The sequence below is a fragment of the Schistosoma haematobium genome, chromosome ZW (assembly GCF_000699445.3).
Source record: "Schistosoma haematobium chromosome ZW, whole genome shotgun sequence".
NCBI lineage: Eukaryota > Metazoa > Platyhelminthes > Trematoda > Strigeidida > Schistosomatidae > Schistosoma > Schistosoma haematobium.
The window spans coordinates 542101-564357 of NC_067195.1; the positions used below are offsets into that span (position 1 = coordinate 542101).

At 38.8% G+C, this 22257-nt stretch overlaps 1 protein-coding gene across 2 annotated transcripts; it reads left to right on the forward strand.

Annotated features, from left to right (window-relative positions):
• The first annotated feature begins 114 nt into the window (after positions 1-114).
• On the forward strand, positions 115-17240 carry CTU2_1 (Cytoplasmic tRNA 2-thiolation protein 2). 2 transcript variants are annotated; one of them, XM_051210136.1, is made up of 12 exons: positions 115-300; positions 4646-4705; positions 4754-4932; positions 10436-10569; positions 10603-10674; positions 10706-10868; positions 10914-10980; positions 11026-11114; positions 11164-11379; positions 14350-14588; positions 16030-16087; positions 16896-17240. In XM_051210136.1, the coding sequence occupies exons 4-12, from the start codon at positions 10502-10504 to the stop codon at positions 17076-17078; spliced, it is 1155 nt and encodes a 384-aa protein (XP_051070095.1). In that variant the 5' UTR covers positions 115-300; positions 4646-4705; positions 4754-4932; positions 10436-10501; the 3' UTR covers positions 17079-17240. The 2 variants fall into 2 exon arrangements, with proteins under 2 accessions (XP_051070095.1, XP_051070096.1); XM_051210137.1 differs by lacking the exon at positions 115-300 and having other exon boundaries at positions 4624-10569; positions 11026-11379.
• Positions 17241-22257: the final 5017 nt, after the last annotated feature.

Below are 22257 nucleotides of genomic sequence, written 5' to 3' on the forward strand. Positions count from 1 at the left end.
CCGTAGAAAACTAACTCGCTAAAAAACGCTTACCAGAAAAAATAATTCAAACCATTTTAACTCTGCCCTGAGAGTTAGAAGGTCATCATTTAGAAGAATTATGACGCTTCATGGTGAAAGCCGAGTTCCTTAGGAAGACACTAGGCCGATGCCCCTCCTAACAACCAGAGCAAAATTTTTTATAGGTACATGGAACGTTCAAACAATGTGGGAAACCGGGAAGACCAGCATTCTAAATAGCTGTGAATTTTATGGCGAGACTGTAATTTATGGGCGAACCAATCAGGTTTAGGATAACAGGTATTGGATTTCAGTCTTCCGTCTTCAGTCTTCAATATTAAGGATAGTAGGTTGATGAACCTGTGTTAATCCTGACACATTGCTTTCCAGTGAAGGTCCAGCTTTTCCTTGAAAGTATTCACTGATGGGGCTGATACCACTTGTTCGGGTAAGGCGTTCCAATGATTGACTACTCGATGAGAAAAACGGGATCCCACTTTAAGTTTATTAGATCGTGGTTTATGAACCTTCTTGCTATGACCTCGGAGATTATTAGTGCTGGAGGGAGCAAAGAGATAAGACATATTAACACCCAAATCATAATTAAAGATACGAAATGGCAATATAAGGTCACCTCGTGTCCTACGATACGATAAGGGGAAAAGATTTAGGCGTTTTAAGCGCTCGTCGTAGGGGAGTCTAGAAAGACCCTTCACTAATTTCGTTCCCACACGCTGGACACGCTCAAGGGAGTTAGTATCCTTTACTAGACACGGGCTAGCTGCTTGGATACAGTACTCTAAATGTGGTCTAACATATATGGGATATAAAATTCGAAACGTTTCCTCGTCAAAAGATTTGAACGCTCGGCGAAGTGACCATAACGCACGAAAACCTTTGACAGCGGCTGCTTTGCAATGCGCAGTTGTTTTTAAGTCATGACTTAATATTACTCCTAAGTCCTTATGCTCTTGAACGCATGGAAGAGGTTTACCCTCAATAGTGTAACGGTAACTATTACCGTGACCGACGTGCATTAGTACACTCTTCCTAGCATTGATTTCTAAGCCCCACTCTCGAGCCCATCTAACTAAATTGTCTAAGTCAGCTTGAAGATCCACATGATCAGCCGCACATTTTATTGTTCTCCAGATTTTTACATCATCTGCAAACAATAATGTCGACGACCTAAGTAACAGTGGTAACTCATTAACGTAGAGAAGGAAGAGCAGAGGGCCTAAGATGGTGCCTTGGGGTACACCACTTTTGACCGGCTTCCAATCGGATAGCATTCCATTGACTCTAACTCTCTGTCTGCGGTCACATAAGAAATTTCCTATCCACTCATGTACAGTACCTATTATTCCGAAGCTCGTGAGCTTCTGCATAAGACCTACGTGTGAAACCTTGTCAAACGCTTTGCTAAAATCTATGAATATCACGTCGACAGACAGACCGTGATCTAGGGCTGCTGTCCAATCCTCCCTCGCAATAAGCAAGTTAGTCAAGCAAGAACGCTTGTTACGAAATCCGTGTTGCTCAGGAGCTAACAGATTGTGTGAATCTATGTGGCTTAGCAACCTAACCGGAATTATCTTTTCGAGTAACTTAACGACTATGCTAGTTAGACTGACAGGCCGGTAGTTGGATACTATCTGTCGCTGACCGTCCTTAAATATAGGACTAACTATAGCGTCCTTCCAATCTCTAGGGAGTTGAGCGAGTGAGAGGGACATGTTGAAGAGTGTCGCAAGCGGTTTTGAAATAATGTCCGCAAGAGATGATAGCAACCGTGGATGTAACCCGTCAGGGCCCGGTATCTTACCAGGTTTGAGGTTAGTTATCAACGGAAGGACAGTTTCCTCAGTCACCTGTACAGATTCAATGGTTGGTATCTCGGTGTGAGTGGGACAAGTATTTGTTACAATAAACGTAGAGAAGACTTCGCTAAAATAATCTGAAAAAGTCTCAGCTTTTGCTCGATCTGATTCAGCTAGTAATTCTGAATTTTCGTGTAACAGCAACGGGGAATACCATCACTACGTTTCATTTGCCGTTTAACATACGAAAACAATCGTTTCGGACAAGTACGGATATCATATACTAACTGTCGTTCGTAAGTGGTACGGGATTTCGCTATGGTTTTCTTACAGATATTACGGTATTTTTGATACTCACGCTTAAATGGTGCATGACCTGTCAACAAGAATAAGTCCCAGAAATGTTTCCTACGCTTTAACAGCTTCCGGGTTTCCTTATTAATCCATGGAGGGCAATGTGATAGCTTACGTGCTGACCATGGGATAAACGGCGACGTTACGAACTCGAATGTAGCCTTAAACTTATTCCATTCGTCTTCGATCAATCCATCCGCGTCGACCGACCAATCGGTCAAGATAGCACGGTTTCTGATTTCCGGAATATTAGCTCGCCAGATATTGGGACGGGGTGGAGCAGATACGAATTGTATACCATGCGTCCTAAACTTAAAGTGAATTACAACGTGATCACTGTTCACTAGTGGAGGAAGGTGCTGGATATCAAAGACATCCTCACAGTGGTGGGTGAGGGCGAGATCCAGCAGTGACGGAACATGTTGCAAATCAATATGTGTCGGTTTTGTGATACATTGTACAAGTGCACACTGAATAACGGTAGATAAACGGTCGCTATCGAAACCACTACCTGGAGCTGTAAGCTCTATCCAGTTGATATGCGGTGCGTTGAAGTCCCCAATGATGAGACAACATTCTGCCATACTCCAAGAACAGATATGTCTTAGGATAAAGTCGTCAGCCAGACAAGACGGACTACGGTATATTCCCCTATAGTCACTAACCCATTTCTAGATTTAATCTTACAACATGCAACCTCACATGTGCTACTGATATGAGCCTCCGATATGGTTGATTGTATACGAAAGTGATCCCTAACGTAAAATATTATACCTCCCCCTTGCGACTTGAAACTCTATCACTTCTGATACAGATATAACCAGCAATGAAAGGAGAACAGTCTATATCAACGGTGAACCAAGTTTCTGTAACAACGATTATATCGGGACATAATTCTTGCACCATCAGACTTAGCTCAGACGTTTTATTTCTAAGACTACGAGCGTTCGTGTAGCACACACTTAAGGTGTTTTGGAGATCAATCGTTCTACCCATACAGGCCTCGGAAGCATTGGCTTCCAAGACCTGACTACCCGAAAACCCTTAATGGTAAGGTTATTTTCGCCATTTAATTTGCGAGTCCTCAACTCCGTAAGAGCATTCTTCCACTTGATTCGATCCTCAAGCGGCCAATCTGGTCGAATACGGATATTTGAGGCACGAGTTTTTAGTGCGCTTTTCAATAATATGTCTCTTTCTTCGAAACTCCCGAGAACCAGCTTCAGGATCCTTCGTGGTTGGGTTTCGCCTCCAACCCATTTACCAAGTCGTATTACTTTTGTAATATGTACCCCTGAAACCTCTTCAGGTAGTACATTCCTCACCACAGACTCCACTAACTGCAGGTCATGTGCGTGTCTTTTAGCAGGGTCGTTGTCTTTCGACTCCTCTAGATTCCAAATAATTAAACTAGGGATGGGTTTAGCTTCTTTTGAAACTGTGTTCACAGCTTTCGACCGTGACGTTAGATCCTGTATTTTAACTACTGGTAGCTTACGATTAGTTTTTATTTTAACAGAGTCCTGGGAGTCAAGCGAATGACTAACAACAATGTCAGACGAAGTTTTACTATGAGACTTTGGCGGATTGGTCTGAGAGTCCACCAAGGACTTACCAAGTAAACAGTCATTAGTTTTAGCTATCTTTCCTACTCTCCTGCGTTTTCGCGTCATCCATTTTCCATCAGTCGAAACGTCTACATTAGAACAACTCGGGACAGTAATTGTTTTATCTGGGTCACCGGTTGCTGCTGTAGCAATATGGCCACCAACGTCTAATGACGTGTCACTCACTGATCGTTTCGGGGAGAACGTTTAACTGCGGGTTGCACAGGTAGATGTCTAGCTTGCGCCGTGATAGCACTTACGACACTAACGCAATCTTCGCCATCCGTACCAATGTTATCAGTACAGCCCTCATCAACCTTCTTATTAGCCAACACCAGGAGACTAATTGCTTCCTGGATAAGCAATGTTTTGCTCGAGCAATAAAAACTACAAAGCCAATGAGAGTTGGGCTTTGAGCACCTTTTATATGCAGTGGGGCTTAATCGGGTGCACATCTTATGGAACCACTTATTACACTCATCACATTGCATCCCTTCATCCACGGGAAATAAGCAGTATGGTTGTCCACATTTATGAGTAGACCTAGCCATCTTGAAAATCAACTAGAACGGTGACAAAAACAGGATATGTAAAAGGATTTTCAAACCTTAACTAAATAAACCAAGTAAAAGTCGACCAAGTATGCTTCGATGCAATAAATACACAGAAGCAAAATCGAAAAACACAATAAAATATCACTTTAACTAGGGTAGATGCAATTAAAGTGTAAACAGTAGTTTTGATGCGTAATTTACGATCAAAACAGTTAATTAACTCAACGAGAAAGAATACCACTGTCCTTTTAAATAGAGCGCGCGTTTGTATTGGGCGCAAAGTTCATTAATCTGGTTAAAAAGTGTTTAGGGATTTTAGCTTATGTCAGTTTGTGATGAAAACTTTAAATCTAGATCCTAACAACTAACTGTAAATCACAATCCTTACTCTTTACACGGGTTTATAACTCTCATTTAGCTCTAACAGGTAGGTGAACATTCTCAAGGCCACTTCAACGTCGCTAAAAGGTCGCCCATAAATTACGGTCTCACCGTACGCGTTATATAGAGGGAACTTTTTTTAGATCAGCGAGCTTTTTATGATACCATTCATTGCAGCCGTCGCGACGTACTCCATCCCTAACCTGGAAGCAACAGGTTAGTCAACCACAACTATCATTTGTCCTGATGTATATACGTCTCTATGAAGTCTTTGTGTATATACACAAACAAAAAAGGATACTAGGAGACACACCCTTTTGTAAGGAGATAGAAGAAGAAGGACATTTATGCAAAACGACCAGAAGCATGTAAACTAAACTTCTTTACAGGATGATAGGAGGTGAAATCTCGATCAAAATACCTTTCACTAAGCTGTCTGTACAATCCCAATCTCCCAACTTTGGGGGAAAACCCGAAAATTTGAGGTTTGCGTGTCGTCTCCCCTAAAGTTTCTGTAGCGGCTTCCCTGAGACGGGTCAAATTTTCCACAAAATTGGGAGATTGGGATGATTTCGAGAAATAACATCCGTTTTCCCGAAACGGTAGCGGATCATCCTGGTAAGCTGGCTTTAAATATTCATTCATGACATTTTCACTATATGTTCTTATGAAGTGACTCACTCAATTGATAAATTTATTTATCTAATTGCCGGCCACATATGAGGGTTGTTCATAACTTACAACCCCTAAAGCTTTTTGTGCGAAACGGGGTTTGAACCGTTTATTAAAAGCAGCGTGGAGCAAGATGGTCTCAAAAAGGACCAAATGTTAGATGGCCCGATGTTCATCATGAATTTCGTCTCATATTCAGTTAAAGTATCAAAAAAGCCTCATCTTTACGAAGGGTTCCTGCTCCTGCAGTCCCTTTTAGCCTCTTGGATGCTGCAAGATGTTAGTTAAAAACCCTTTCGATGGGTACTGGTAGCTATCCTCATATTGCAAAACCAAATCCGGCTCTATTTAATGGGATCTGATTCACCGACACAGGCATTCGTTTGCAAAGTTGATAAACACTCCCAAACCTCTTAGTTTAAAACTACCGAATCCAAGAGAAAAGACAACAAAATAACCGTAAACTCCAGATTAATAATGCTCAGCTTATCGAATCTACATCCCGCAATAAAACAGATTTGCACAGCCTAAAATTTTCTAACCAGCAACCGGTAGCAATGGCATAAAAACAGTTACTTACTGGTTAGCGTTTTTTAGCGAGTTAGTTTTCTACGGGATGGGGTCTCTAACCCTATGCCCAACCCTCCTCCTTTATCCGAGCTTGGGACCGGCAGTAGTCCCAGAGAAGCTCCAGGCGTAGTTAAAAAACTGGTCTTTTGAAATTTCGTGAAAGAGCCATAGCCTCATTAAATGTTCTCTATGTATCAAGTCCCCTAAGTTTCAGACAGGTTCAGAAGTAAACTCAACTGGTACCTCTGCCCTGTGAAGTTGCAAGCAGTAACAACCCGATCTCTACACAACTTGTTCACCCGACCTTGAAGGTGTTACTCAACCCTAAGCCCATGCGCACAGTCATGGTCGACATACACATGTAAATCCAAAGCAAATCGCAGGACGTTGATCCAGACCGCCTCATGATTAAAAAAATCGATCATCAGAATAAAACCAAGCAGTATGTGGTTAGTTGGGGAGTCACTCAAGAAGTATCCTGACTCGTACACAGGCAACTCAGAATTTTTAACTATAGTTCACGATGTCTTTGAACTAATAGCTTAGTTTGCAGAAGTTAAGCTGCCTCATGACATTGAACAGTGGTGATATATTTCGAACGGACTCAACCTGATCAGTGAGTGTGCCAATCAAGTCACAAGACTTCCCATACGTCTATGTACTTGTTCTTCTTTTGCCTTACAAAAGGTTGTGTCTCCTAGTGTCCTTTTTGTTTGTGTATACGTTTCTAGGACGTCTCTTCACATAAATGGTGAGAACAAATGGTAGTTGTGGTTGACCAACCTGTTGCTTCCAGTTAAAGAATGTAATACATTGTGACGGCTGCAATTTATGGTACCACAAAACACTGATTGGACTAACTCCTACCACAAATAAATTGTGTTGCAGATCGGTTTCACGATGTTCGTGCAAAGTATGTTGCTCATGAAAATCCATCTGTCAAAATGCAATCAAGGTGCTGAAAATTGTACTCGCGCTTTTTGACGACGTGAGTGATCCAGAAGACTCTGGTCTATCGTGTACAACAGATCATGTAGTTTTCATTGTCGATCTAGCTTTGAAGCTTGACATCATAGTTGCGAAATCGTCACCTGCTAAAAATAGGGAATCCACTAACCTGAAAGTGACCTCTACAAACAAATCAAAACGCACGACAAAGCGTTTCAACGTCAAATAGAATCACAAATAAAAGGTCTTAAGTACTCCGTGTCCAGTTGCAGTGCAAATCAACCCGAATTAGAGCTCCATCTCAAGGACGCTAATACATCTCAAAGGAACATTCCAAACGTGACAGCTTTAACGAGTAGGATGAAGTTGCTTGTCGGAAGGCACTTAGGAAAGCCGTTGAGTATTATTGTCCTAAAGCAGACTGCTTTTACCATAGATACATTCGTGGGAATATTAGTTTATACGTGGATCATTAAATAGGTCAGGAATGCTTCTTAAAGTTATTTCATATGGCTCTTATGATATTGATGCAAACTATCCTTAAGAGTCGGTAAAACGTCTCGAAACAACAATCTAAGAACACCATGAATAAAATCCATAGCGTTTTTAAACGATCTAGGAGCGACTGTTATTAAATGATTCAACAATTAAGTGATTTGATTGGGAGTTTATTTGGAATAAAGAAAAGAAGGAAAAATCTTTGTGGGATTATCTTTCACATAAAATCACCATCTAAAAATCAACCATTTCGCCCTATTTTACTTCTAAATCATGTCGTTTTTGATAAACAATGTCGTAAAAGCTATTAAGTAGTTAAAATGCCTCCTAATCCAGCAGTGGACAAGCAATATATCGTTGAAAGTACAAAGATGGTAAAACCTAAAAGTGAAATGAATAAATGGGAAAAATGGATAGACATTAACTGTATATCAAAGATTTATAGGAAAATATAAAATTCATCTAAGTCATTGATTCATACCAAGATGTCACTAAAAGTCTTCTACTGTTAGACGATAAGATAACATCAATGCCTCATTCAAGTTATCGATGAATATTCGGAAACTGAATAATTTGGGGCTAAGTGAATTATTTCCTTTAGCTGCTAGACTTATTATAATATTGACTAAGAGTTTGTATGGGGCATTTAGTTTGAACGCTTATCTCTGCGAGATTGTGTAGAAACAATAAAAGCAGTCTTACTCAGAAAGCCGAATGCGTACATATTGAAGATGTATCCATCGTCCTTAATGTATGATCTGAAAATTAATCATGGGTCATCTCTACAACAGATAGATTTCGTGTCCATAAACTTCATTAGGCCAGGCTGTGCAATAAATCAGCTAAGCTAGCTACCTACTTAAGATGATGGTATTATAAATAACATACTTCAGATACTTCTGGCGGTAACGGTAATTAGCATGGGATTAGGTTGAAAAATGGATAGAATGGGGTAAATAAAAACCCATTTAACCCTTAATATAACTCACTATGCGACTAAGCCTTGTTAATTTCATGCTTTTTGTCTGGAGTCCCAATGATAATCGCGAATTATGGTCGTAAACCTCATCGCAGAGCGAATTTAAGCATAGATTCTTGGTAGTTTTGTAAAAGATGGTGCAAAGAAAATGCCGTAATTACGGACGCCAATCTCTTACCTTCCAACTGCGACGTGGAGAGCCTATATTTCATCGCATAATAAAAAGATAATTACATGCTGTGAGTCGCGTAGCCTTTATACGGTACTTAACCTATACTATCACCATCCAATTCTTGCACAGCCGTTTCTAGAAAACTATTGATGATTGTGCCTACATTGAACAATCTTGTCTAATTTGACTGAGGGTTTAGAACAATGAAAACATGTTTAATTAGGACATCTGGTATATCAATAAGTCTAGACATAACCCTCTGGATTATAATCCATCATCACAAGGTTGTTCAACAAATCAAAGGCAAGTGCATCAAACAGCCACTCTTATGTCTACACATCAATGCAGACTAGGTGGTTGGGGTCTGTGTGATAATTGTGGCCACTACTTGTAACCCGAAGTCAGCTGGAAAGTATTTGTTTTTTATCTTTTGCTAGATATTGAGCTTTAATATTTCTTCTCAGATATCTCATTTATTTCCATTGAACAATACTCTCCATGTCGAATATTAGATAAAATTATTGATACTACTATTACTTTGACTCTTTATCTTAGTATTGATGTACCATCATCTTACGGATCAGTGTATATTTGTACATTATCAGCGGTAGATAGTTTATTTTGTAGTCTTACTACCATAATTCCATTCTTAACAATTCTATACCCCTGACACCTATAAAAGTTTTTTTTTCCCTAATGAATTGTACCTTATATCATGTGTTGATCGAAGCAAGACAAGTATTTTCCATAAATATCGACATTTCATCAAATTTGTTCATCCCAGAAAATTCCACGTCGTGCATTATTTGCCAACTCTTGGACTGGTTGTAAAAAGCGGAGAGGTGGTCAGTGTATGACATGGTGTCGTGGTATGAAAGAAAGCTACAAAGGGATGGCTTCTGTTTGTCCTTTACGACTCCCTGGCTGGGGTCCTAAAGAGATGGTACAACACAATGACTAGAGACGTTATCAGATATGGCTCAGAATAGAAGCCAGTAGCGATCCTGCTGTAACCTTTTACTTCATTAAAAAAAGAATGATTGTTTCTTCCTTCACTGATAGATTTCTTCCGATTGTACCTTTCCGTTTCCCCCATTATTATTATTGTTATTATTATTATTACTATTACTATTATTATTATTATTATTATTTATTATTATTACACTACCTTACACTAATCTGTGGTCGTTATTGTTCTTCTTTTTCTTTTCTCTTCGAATTCTCATTGTTTCGTGTGGCGCATATCTATTTTTTATTTTATTTTAACACATAGATATTGGTACAAAGAGGCACCAAATACATATGCGACACACAAATCTCATTTGATTTGTGTGAGGGCTGTGATACTGCCTGGGTGCCCAAACCGAAGCAGGGCATATCTATTTGGTGCCCTCTTGTACTAATATTTATGTATTCAAATAAATAAATATGTTATGTAATTTCAATGGTTAAGATCATGAGTCAGTTGAAGCTAGACCACCATGGAAAAGCAGGAAGCACTGGACGGCCGTTTCGTCCTATTGTGGGACTCCTCAGCAGTGCGCATCCACGATCTCGCCCCCTGCGAGTCTCGAACCCAGAACCTACTGGCTTCGCGCCCGAGCACTCGACCATTAGACCACTGAGCCAGCATCCAACGGTGTTAATTTCTAACTTCAACTAATCCACGGAATTGAGCGACACATCCACTATTACTATCTCACAACAGACCTGGTTGAACTCCACTGGTCACTACTTCTCACTAGAACTCCAGGATATACCTCGTGAAGCCAGTCACTAGTGAGCAAATGTTGATTAATATCAGATGGGTTTTTGTGGAGATTGTACTAATATTATGTGTATATATTCTATATCTACTATTTGAAACTTTACATTTTCAGATATCAATCCTTTGTAAAATTCAATTGTAGTAGTTGCTTCTTATTCATCTAGACAATCATCATCTAATGTGTAGTCAAGAAGAAGACGAAGATTGTTCTTGTGTATTCAATTCAATCATTAAAAAGAATGAAAGGTAATCAATCGAATTGAACTTTTATTCAAATAGACTATCCTATTGTATTAAATGTCAATCACAATCATCTGTATTAATAAGAAAAGATGATCCATCTTTATGCAAGTAATTTAAATTTTTTATCTTTATAAATTAGATCATGTTTTATTCATCATTGTTTACATAAAATCAATATGATATTTGGAAAATATAAACTAAGAACTACTCAAATGAATAATAGTAGTAGTAATAATAATAATATGGCTATAGCATATTCTGGCGGTCAAAATTCATCTACCTTATTAAACTTAATCATACAAGTAATGATTACCTTTTTATAATAATATAGATAATGTAATTTTTAGAGTAATAATGATAATGGAATAAAGAAACGAACTAGAAGGATGATCCCAAAAGTCTTTCATCTAATTGGTATGTGAATAAGTTGTATATTATCTTTTACGCTTTCATTGAAAGAACCATATGATTCAGAAGATAATTTAAAATTCATTACAAATAACATGAAGAATAGTCATCTTGAATATCATAATATTTCCATGAATGAAGTAAATTGATATTCTTTCTCTTTTCTTTATGAATTGATTGTTTGTGAAGATTTCAGAAATGAATAAATGGGCAAGTAAATTGACATCTTCATTACTTAGTAGTCAACAACGATTTCATAATTATTATCGATTAAATTTATTAATTGATTGTGCAAGAAAACTTAATTGTAAATATCTAGTTTTAGGTGAATGTAGTAATAGAGTTACAGTGAAATATTTATTAGAAATTATAGAAGGTCGTGGAAATCATAGCAGTATACAAACAGTAAGTGATTATAGTATAATAATAATGTTTTTCTTATTGTTACCTTTTTTGATTAATAAGTTCATTAAATGACAATTGTTTGTTTAGTGTATATTATCATTTTGCCCTCAAATACCCTGGTACGGACAAGAGTGGGGAGAGAATCAGCTCTTCCTCTCCAAATGCCCCTCACTTGGCCAAGTGTGTACAATCACTGCCAAGGAAGTCTCACTCACTGCCTTCTTGCGGTATTACTATTGTTTACGAAATTAAGAGGACAAAAAGTGAATGTCCAGCACTTTAACCAGGTTGATGGATATGCAGGATCCATCTAAGAGAGTTGGAAAACTTTGATTTCAAACCAATAGTGCACATGGACTCCAGGATCCTGAAGGGACAGATGGCGTATAGATCTATTGTTGGTCACCTGCTACCATAGGATTGCATCTCATGACGTTGCTCCATTGCCTTGTAGATCAGACCTTTAAGTCAAAGGTTCTGAGTGTGGCCCCTTCTAAGGAAACTATCTGTCTCGGTTAGGGCACCTGGACAGTATCTCAACCCTCAAACAAATCGAATGATTTATGTGGTGCATATCTATTTGGTGCCTCCTTGTACCAATGTTTATGTGTTTAAATAAAATAAAATATAGTTCTATTACATTCTATTGAAATCATGAACCGATCAGTGTTAGACCACCATTGAAAATCACAATCCCGCTGTTATAATCTCTTTCTTACGGTTATGACCCAGCTATTCCTATTGCTTAGTATTCTCGGACACCGATTCACTCGACAAGTCCCCAAATCAGAACACGGTTGGACAGGAAAGAGATTATATTCCAAATAACAAGGTTAGATGGAAGTAAGAAGCACAATAGGAAAGACGATAGTATATTTATAGTTTCTACATGAGAAGATTCTAGAGTATTCTCCAAGTATCGACTAGTGCTGATTGGATAAGAATTGGCCAATCAGTGTGCATTAAAGCAATCGTGCATTGAGCGTGCTTTAATCCAGTCTATGTCCCGCGATCATAGATGCGTACTTCTAAGAAGTCGCATACTAGGACGAAACGGCCGTCTAGTGCCTCGAGGTTTTGAATATTGGTCTAACATTGATCGATTGATAATTTTAATGGAATTTAACAATCTCTACAACCCCAAACTGAACATTCTACTAAGTTTTAAGGTGGTGGAATTGTCTGGTTAATTGGGAAATGTACCAATTAACTCCAGTGACTTGTGTTGATCCAATAGATACAAATTCAATCGTCCCTTTCTTCAAACTGAATTGGTTTATTGGTTTCTTTCAACAAAAATTTCGTCTTCGACAATTTTATTTTCAAAAGCTGTATAACAGTATATTTTTATAAATATCATTTCGTAGATAGATATTAGTTGTTAGTATGTTCATGTTTCTAGTGAGTAGTATTTATGGTTTAGTTCTTAATAACGAGTAAAATAAATTAATATATATAGACTAAATCATTAAACTGATCCCAAATGACAACAGGACATGCAAGAGATGATTAATGGTTGAAGATACAGCTACAACAAAACAAAACTCCACCAAGATACAGCTACAAACTGACACTAACAACCTTACAAACTATTTTTGTACACATATTTTTAGTCTCATGTTATATCTCTAATACTCTTTTAGTACAAAAATATGTGAGTAAACCTCTTGGTGGATTCGGTTCGACTTCGTTAATAATCTTGAATGTTGGTCACAAAACCTTATGATCATAGTCAACCAGCTGTTGTAAAATAGAGGATGTTACTTATGATGGAATTTCGTCCTTTACTGTTCCACCCTGTGAGTTGCTCTCGAATGCGTCAGGAGACGATAGACGGCCGATGGACTTAGTTTCATAGAAGTAGATAAATAAATGTATCCGTATCTGATTTGTCTATCGAGGTGACTTGTGTATGAAGTTGCGTAATAATATATGGCTAGTGTAGGATATTCATAGTGAGGCTATATAATGTTTTTCGTAGCAGTTTAGCCAGGTAATATCGTCTGCAGTATTACGTTTAGATTATATATCCATACGGCTGTACAGTTTCGAAAATAAGCTCGTCAAAAGGATTCCTTGGCTGAACAAATCATATGGTTTAAGTGTGTACTCAAGTTAGTACAGATATATTCATGAAAATTTTATGGTCATACAGATTTAGTAATGCGATACCCACAGCCTTATCGGATCGCTTTATTAGAACATCACCATTTCTCGGTGTCAAATAATGTAACTTTCAAGGTGTTGTTGTTACGATGTATTCAAAATTGAACACTAAGTCCCGACTCACAGTTTGTGGTATGCTGTTTTATTGTAGTATCGTTCGTTATTTCTTGTTCCATCTCCCACACCGAATATTTTGGAAACTACTGATAAATAACTGATGCTCATTTCTTGTTTTAACTCTATGTTTTGTTAAGATATGGGGTGGGATGTGTCGTCTTTTCTGATTCCCTGCAGTTAGGCATGTATGGATATCAGTTAGTCGCGGTATTCGTACTGAGATTTAAATTTTAAATTCATCACCCATTACCTTAATATCACAATCGTATCTGATTATTGTGCACATATCTCTACAGCGTTTTCAAGCTAGTCTACCGTTGCAACTCTTTGGGTTGACTAAAGTAAATAAACCGACTGATTAATGTCTATATCTTATCTTTTCATGTAGTTTGTGTAATATCGCGTTTCCCACTTTTTATTCCCTTAAATCAACGATTTAAATTGCCCATAAATGAAAACAAGCGGTAAATCGAAGTGAAGTATCATAGTTTACAAGCCAAATCGATAACTTGCTAAACTGTGAACTTTAAACTCGCATCCTAGCAACTGTGATGGGGTGAAATTTAACTTCACTGTTATAAGTGTTCAATAGATCATTATTGGCGTGTGATCTGACGCAAGTTTGCATTAGTTCTTTGTCACTTTTAATCAAATGACCAATAAAAAGTTTTCTTTAATTTATTATAGTCATTCTTAGATGAACGATACCAAGATATAACAATTGTTAGACCATTACGTGATTTTCTGGCGAAAGAAATAGCTTTATACGCTCATTTTATGCATTTGGAATTTGTTACACCCAATGATCCATTAACATCAATTGTTCTTAAAAATCCTAATGTCAATACATTGGAAAGATTAACTCAAGATTTCTTAGCTACATTGCAAACTGGTGGATTTCCATCGACTACTGGAACTATTCTTAGGTTAGTTCACTTTATCCACTTGTGTTTCATATTGTTATACTGTACATGGATGTGATTAATCACCAAGTAGTAACTAATGTTATGTATTATCTGTAGGCTTTATGGTCAATCAAATTTTATCGAGTTATGTTCGAGTGATTTTACATTTCAAGTTTCCAAGGTAAATTTAAAAGAGCAAATAAAGTAATTAGCTTTATGATACAAAGGAAATTTATTATGTCTCTGTTGTTTCATATACTATACAATATCAGATTGAGTTATTAAAATAATTTAGTGAAATAACATACCTTAACTGGTATGTAAAAATCATATCCCAAAAATCTTGTCAGTCAGTCAGCTACCATGTAGGATCGGCCACATATATGCATCGGTCCAAGTTGCCATATCTCATTAGTACAACAAGATGAACACCAAATTCATAGAAGTAGTTGATCCAGTGGTGGTAATATATAAAAGATTGCATATAAGGACATAGTATAGTGAGAAGGAATTAGTTGATGGAAAGAAAGATTTTAATCTCATAGTTTAAGAGAAGACAAAGAGTGTATACACCGACACCATTGTGATCGATTTTAGTATCTAGAATCTAGTACTCTGTACAATACGATTACTGTTTGATTCAGTGGAACGAATTAGTCACACAAATGGTAACCAGATTTACACTATACAGCTGTAATCTATCATGTTCAACTTTTTACATTTTTAAATTCTAATCAATAAATTACTAGCGTTTAAGTTTACATTATTCATGATTTAGGCAACTAAATGATTCCAGTTTAATCAAACTACATTTATTTATGTAGTTGTAATTCTGGCTAGCGTTTTTTTAGCTAGTTGGTTTTCTACGGGATTAGGTCGCTAACCCCATGCCCAACCCTCCTCCATTATCCAAACTTGGGACCGGCAGTAGCCCCCCGAGGGGCTCCAACGGAGTTTCCAACACAAATGTCAAGGCAGTTCTACTGTATGGGGTGGAAACTTGGAGAACTACGAAAGCCATCATTCAGAAGATACAAGTGTTTATTAACAACTGTAGGAGAGAACAAACTAGATTCCAGAGGAGGAAGAAATCAGAAAGAAGCACTGGGAGTAGACAGGACACACATTGAAGAAAGCACCCAACTGCGTCACAAGGCAAGCCCTCACTTGGAATTCTCAAGGCCAAAGGAGAAAAGGAAGACCAAAGAACACATTACGCCGAGAAATGGAGACAGACATGAGAAAAATGAATAAATATTGGGGATAGAACTAGAAAGGAAGGCGCAGGACATAGTGGGTTAGAGAATGCTGGTTGGCGGCCTATGCTCGCTCAACTGGGAGGAAGTAAGTCAATAACCCTATCTTCGAAATATATCAGTTTTTGTCATCAAATAGATAAATAGCATGTCTTTTCGAAATTTACTCATTTGTTTTAATCCTAATGTCTTTTTTCCCCATACAGAACATCTTCGAAAATTGTTCTGGAAAATGACTCTCAAATTACATGTAGTTTCTGTCATGTAGGTTGTCAATATTTTTCATGTTATATTAGAAATTCTTATTGTTCTATAAGTCAGTGACCATATATGATTCATATAACTAATACGCTTCTCGATCTTGAAATGAAATTTTTTTATTCCTGAAAACATTTGAGTATTCTTAAATTTGTCAGTTTCATTCATCACAATATAATTTCCATGGTTTTTATTTTATTTTATTTCAACACATAAATATTGGTACAAGAGGGCACCAAATATATATGCGCCACACCATATTTGTGTGTGTGTGGGCTGTGATACTGCCCGGGTGCCCAGACGGAAGCAGGTGGTTTTCTTAGAGGGCCACATCCCGAGCCTTTGATCTAAAGGTCTGATCCACAAGGCAGTGGAGCATCGCAAGGAGATGTAGTCCCATGGTAGCCGGTGACCTACAATTGGTTCATACGCCATTTGTTCCCGCAGGATATTGGAGCCCATGTGCACCATTGGTTTGGGATCTGGTTAAAGCGCCGGACATTCGCTTTTCGTCCTCTCATTTTCGTAAACAACACTGGCCACGAGAAGGCAGTGAGTAGGACTTCCCTGGCAGAGGCTATATACGCATGGCCATGTGAGAGCATTTGGAGAGGGAGAGCGGACTCTCCCCACTCTCGGCCGTACCAGGGCATTTGGGGGCGAGGTCATGAGTCAATTGAAGCTAGATCACCATAGAACATCTTGAAGCACTGGACGGCCGTTTCGTCCTAGTGTGTATTTGTTCTTTATTTGCTGTAACTTGTTAATCATTTATGTATTTTTTAAGGATTTATGTTTTTCTTCTCTATTTTAGTTTCCTGTATCCAATACTGACTCTTCTAATGATCCTGACAAGTTGGCTACAAAATCTATGATACATTCTTCCTCTTTATCTAACCCTGATTCTTTTAATAAAAAAACAGTTACTGGAATTATTGACAAAGACTTATGTCTCTCCTGTTCACTAATGTTCAAAGAACTTTCTCTTTGTACATGAATAACAATTTTAATACTTTTTCCCAGTTTCTGTTTTGATACTTTTTATCCCAAATAGTACAGGCCCACTAGATAAAAAAAGTGGTAACAAAATTAAAGATGCAATCTCCTAAGAAATTGTTTTCCATATGCTATCTTAGTTAATGTTTGAAGACTGGTTTGTATCGTTATCCCTCAGCGATTTCGAATAGAGTATGCGTGTGAAGAGCTTCGTACTGAAGTCCTTAAGGTTAGAAAACGTTTATGATGTTTGATGCACACCAAGAAGCTATCCTGTGATTCTAATCCATTAGGGGGACCCTAAATTGTGGAGATCTGATAGGTAAGGGAAGTTCTCGCGTGCCTTTCTTGAAGACTTGACCCTATAGGAGGGGTGTGGACAAAAGTAGTCCGACACCTAGTATCGAGTGCCAGACGTTTTCGCTAACTAGGCCCGACTAATCGCTTACTCTGTTCGCTCTCTCCGCTCATACCTCGACATAAACCTCGAACGTCAATTCGTAAATGACACTACTGAAGTTGTTAGTCAGAGATTAAGAAAAGCTGTACAAAAAGCATTTAATGCAGCCAGAATAAATGCTATCTTTTATAACCACCTCACAATAAGAACGACCAATAAAGACTGCCTGAATTCGCCAAATCCATGTGTATTTATCGATTCAACTGCTCCTGTGGAGCCAGTTATATAGGACGTAAAATTCGGCAAGTTCGTATAACAGAGCACCATCCGTCGTGGTTAAGCAAAGAACAGGTAAGAGTGATTAAGAGTTCTATCCTCACTCACTTGGGTTGACACAGGTCATCAAGTTGAACTGAATAAAGCTTTTAAAGTTATCTACCATATTCCATCAAATTTACCACATGGTTTACGAATGCGCCTTTTGCACATTGCGGAAACCATCGCAATCCATGTTCACAAAACTAATCTTTGCATGGTAAAGAAGTTTGTTCAACCACTTTCTCTACCTTGGCCATCGGTATAAGAATGCTTGCAGCAGAACTGTTTCTCGTACTTCTTCCATTTAGTTATTTTTTTGAACTTTGCAAACTCAACATTGATCTCTTGATTCTTACATAACTATTATTCTATTGACCATCCATTAAAATATTCTGTTCCTTCTCTTTTTCATATATTATGCAACGTAGCAACTTCTTGGTTTTCGAATAATTACTTTGATTATGATTAATCCTCTTTATATATATATTAGTGTAGAGCCATGATGAAAAACTGATTGAGAAGAAATTTCTATGATGATCACAATGTTCAGAGTGTGAGTTTAGGGTTTGTATGAACCGAGAGGGAGAGCATGTTTACGGTATACAAATTACTAAAGTAAGTTGAGAACACTCGAGGTTTACCATAATCGTTCTCCACCAATAATGCAGAATTACATTCTTCCTATAATGCTTGGATATATCCCCTTTTCTTGGTCCTTTGGTTTAGTTACGAATATAAGCGTTTAGGGTGTTCCATAGTGTCCTTAGTGAGTTTTTCGTCGTACGATCTTCTAGACTTGCGAAGGGTTGAGACACAAATATCTCGAGATTGAGGAATTATCTTGTCAGCATCCATTTTCATGCATTGCCCCATAGCGAGTAGACGCAGTGCTAGCCCCTTGGAAGGAACACCTTGGTATTTGTATAAGCTATTTTTTAGACTTGGCATGTAAATCCCCGAAATCAATCGATTAAACAACTGTGTAAGCACGTGGTCACCAAAATTACGTTTGGAGAGTTGATTCTGCAAAATGAAAACAAACCTTTAACATTCTTGTTTTTCGGACGAGTATTTTATGAATTTTTTCTCTTTCACGACATTCAAAATTTACTCCTGTGACAGGATTTAGTGTTAGTTCGTTAAAAGTTCCATAGGAAAGTGAGATAGATTTACCTGTAAATGCTTAATTTTTTTAATAAACTATAGGCATCTATTCTGATAAAAATATAAGGAAATGAGCCACAATGTTATCATTTTTTCTAGTGATACTCTGTGTAGAATCCAAACTAAGGTTTGGACCAAAGAATAACTGTCTAGGTAGTTTAGATAGGTACTATTGCCTAGTTGAAATCAAAATAATGTGATTAGGTAAATGACGGTTCTAGATTTAATTAGAAATGTAAATGTATATTACTACCCAAACAAATATAACCACCCAGCTATCCAACCAATAATTGTTCAATTAATCAAATCTAAATTACAATAAGTAAGGAGGTTGATAAAAGATGCGAGAAAATTACTAATCACAACAAATGAATTATATTCTCTCCTTTCTGGATACATCACGTACAGATTTGTTCAAAAGATTATTTATTTGAACACAAATATTGGTACAAGAGAGCGCCAATATATATGCGCCACACAAAACAATGAGAATTTAAGGGGAAGGAAAAAAAGAGAATACTAGCGAAGAGATTGATGTAAGGTGGTGTAATAATAACAGTGGTAAAAATGGGGGAACGGAAAGGTACAATTAGAAGAAATCTTCCGGTTAAGGAAGACACAACCACTTTTTATGAAGAAAGTAAAAGAACATTACAGCAGGATCGCCACCGGCTTCTATTCTGAGCCATATCTGATGAAGTCTTTAGCCACTGTGTTGCACCATTTCTGGGATCCCAGCCAAGGATTCATGAAGGACCAACAGAAGCCAGTCCTTTGCAGATTTATTTCATGCACTGATCACCTCTCCGCTTCTTCCAACCAGTCTCGGCGTCGGCAAATAATGCACGACGTGAAATTCTCTGGGACGACATTCGTAGAACATCTCCAAGCCACCGAAGTTGGTGTTTCAAGATGGTGACACCAATTGCATTATCGTCTCTGTGCCCGAACACACGATGCCGAACCTCTGCATTACTAACATGGTGTTGCCACTGGATGTCAGGAATCCTTCGGAGACAGCGATGATCGAACACAGAGAGTCGTCTAACGTCCTCAACTCGGAGAGGCCAGGTTTCACAAGCATAGAGCAAAACTGCTCTCACCGACGCGTTGTAGATCCGAACTTTTACAGTCAGACTAACATCACGAAGGCGCCAAAGGTGGCCCAGATTGGCATAAGCCACTCTGGCTTTCACTATACGTGGATTGATCTCATCACTCACACCACCACCAGCACTTATGCAGCTACCCAGATACACGAACTTCTCGACTACTTCTATCTGCTCACCGTCCAGGGTGAGTACAGGATTAGAATCCTGCCAGTCTTGTAGAATTACTTTGCATTTCGAAGGTGCAAAGCACATACCATACCTACGGACACTGATTGCCAACTGATTACGTGCGGATTGCATGCCTTGGGCATTATCACACAGTAAGACAATATCGTCCGCATACTCAGGGTCGAGAAGTCTTTCTCCAGGCAACAGATCCACACCGCCATTACTTGCATCCATCAGAGCTGTTTCCAGAATGTCATCGATGGCAAAGTTGAAGAGGAGTGGTGAGACTAGGCAACCCTGTCTAACCCCACTGCTCGAATGGAACAATGGAGAGAGGGGGTTGTATGCCCTCACTTTGCCTGAGGTGTTTTTATATAGGGCTTTTAGGATGTTAGTAAACTTCTCAGACACACCCTTCTTCAATAGACAATCCCAGAGAACAGTTCTGTACAACGAATCGAAGGCAGCCCTGATGTCAAGAAACACTACGATTGTTGGCCTTTGATAAGTATGGCGGTGTTCTAACATTTGGCGGAGGGTGAATGTATGATCAATATATCCTCGACCAGAACGAAACCCAACCTGCTCTTCGCGAGTCAATCTTTCTCGGGTTTTGAACAACCTACGAAGTATGGCGGAAGCCAATAGCTTGGACGCAATCGGAAGTATACTTATCCCCCGATAGTTGTTACAGGAACGACGTGAACCGTTTTTAAAGATAGGGACAACTATCGACTCATCCATGACGTTGGTACACTCTCTAGTTCCCAAACCTTTGTAAACAACGTCGTCAATTCCTTAGTCAGAAAGTCACCACCATCTTTAAAAAGAGCCGGAGGTAAATCATCTGGGCCAGGTGATTTGTAACGCTTCAAGAGTTGGAGTACCTTGCGGACTTCCGCCTCATTTGGTTGATCAGTCGTCACCGGCCATGGAGGGCAGGACAGTCTGACCGATGTTGCTGGAGCAGCAGGCCAGTTGAACTGCTTTTCGAAAAATTCTGCCCATCGTCCAAGACGTCGATGGATGTTAGTGATTGGCATGCCGTCATCCTCACAGATTATTTCGTTCACACCAGACTTCTTGCTGCCAGTGGCTCGGATGAGTTGGAAGAGCTTCCGGTAATTACCAGATGCAGCTGCTGCTTCCAGCTCATTATCACGATCCGACCACCAGGCTTCTCGGTCCTTACGCAAGCTTTGCCCAATTTCCGGCTAGTACTACAATATCAGTCGGACGCACTTTCTGGAGAAGAACAGATAACTGGTGGTAAAACTCATCCTTGATTGCATCCGGGCTGCAATCTGTCGGGGCATAGGCGGAGATGACGAAAAGATATCGTTTCTCACGCCGATTTCTTCTCACTTTGATGGAATTTTCTAATCTAACAGCACATAACCGACTGTTAATGGGGATCCAATCGATTAGTGCTACCTCAGCTCTGGCGCTTAGTGCGACGCCAACGCCAGCAACACCAGATGAAGATGCCACAGGGTCCCCGGATAAGTGCACGTAAAATAAGCTTTTGAAGCGACAGATGGAGATCGAATTTGTAGTACTTCACCAGAGTCTTGAATACGGGTCTCGGATAGACAACAAACGTCAATATTAAGACTTTCTAAAGACATAGCCAGCCCTATCTGCTGTCCGACCTGCATAAGTGTGCTAACGTTGAAGGCAGCTAGTTTGAATAGTGCACATGGTTTCAGAAAAATTGCTTCAGTACTCATATTCGGTGGTAACATACAATTTTCAACCGGACAGTGACTCGAGAACGTTTAGATACAGTCGAATTTCCACCAAAGACGAGCCGCTGTATACGAAAAATAAGTATAGAGAGGTGAATAATGACGTGGTAAATAATAATGATGATAATAATAATAATCATTTGCTTGTTATTCGAAGCGAGAAAAGTAGTTTCCATAGATATAGAGAGTTCATCATTTGCGTGTGGGCTGCGATACTGCCCGGGTGCCCAGACCGAAGCAGGTGATTATCTTAGGGGCCACAGCCCGAGC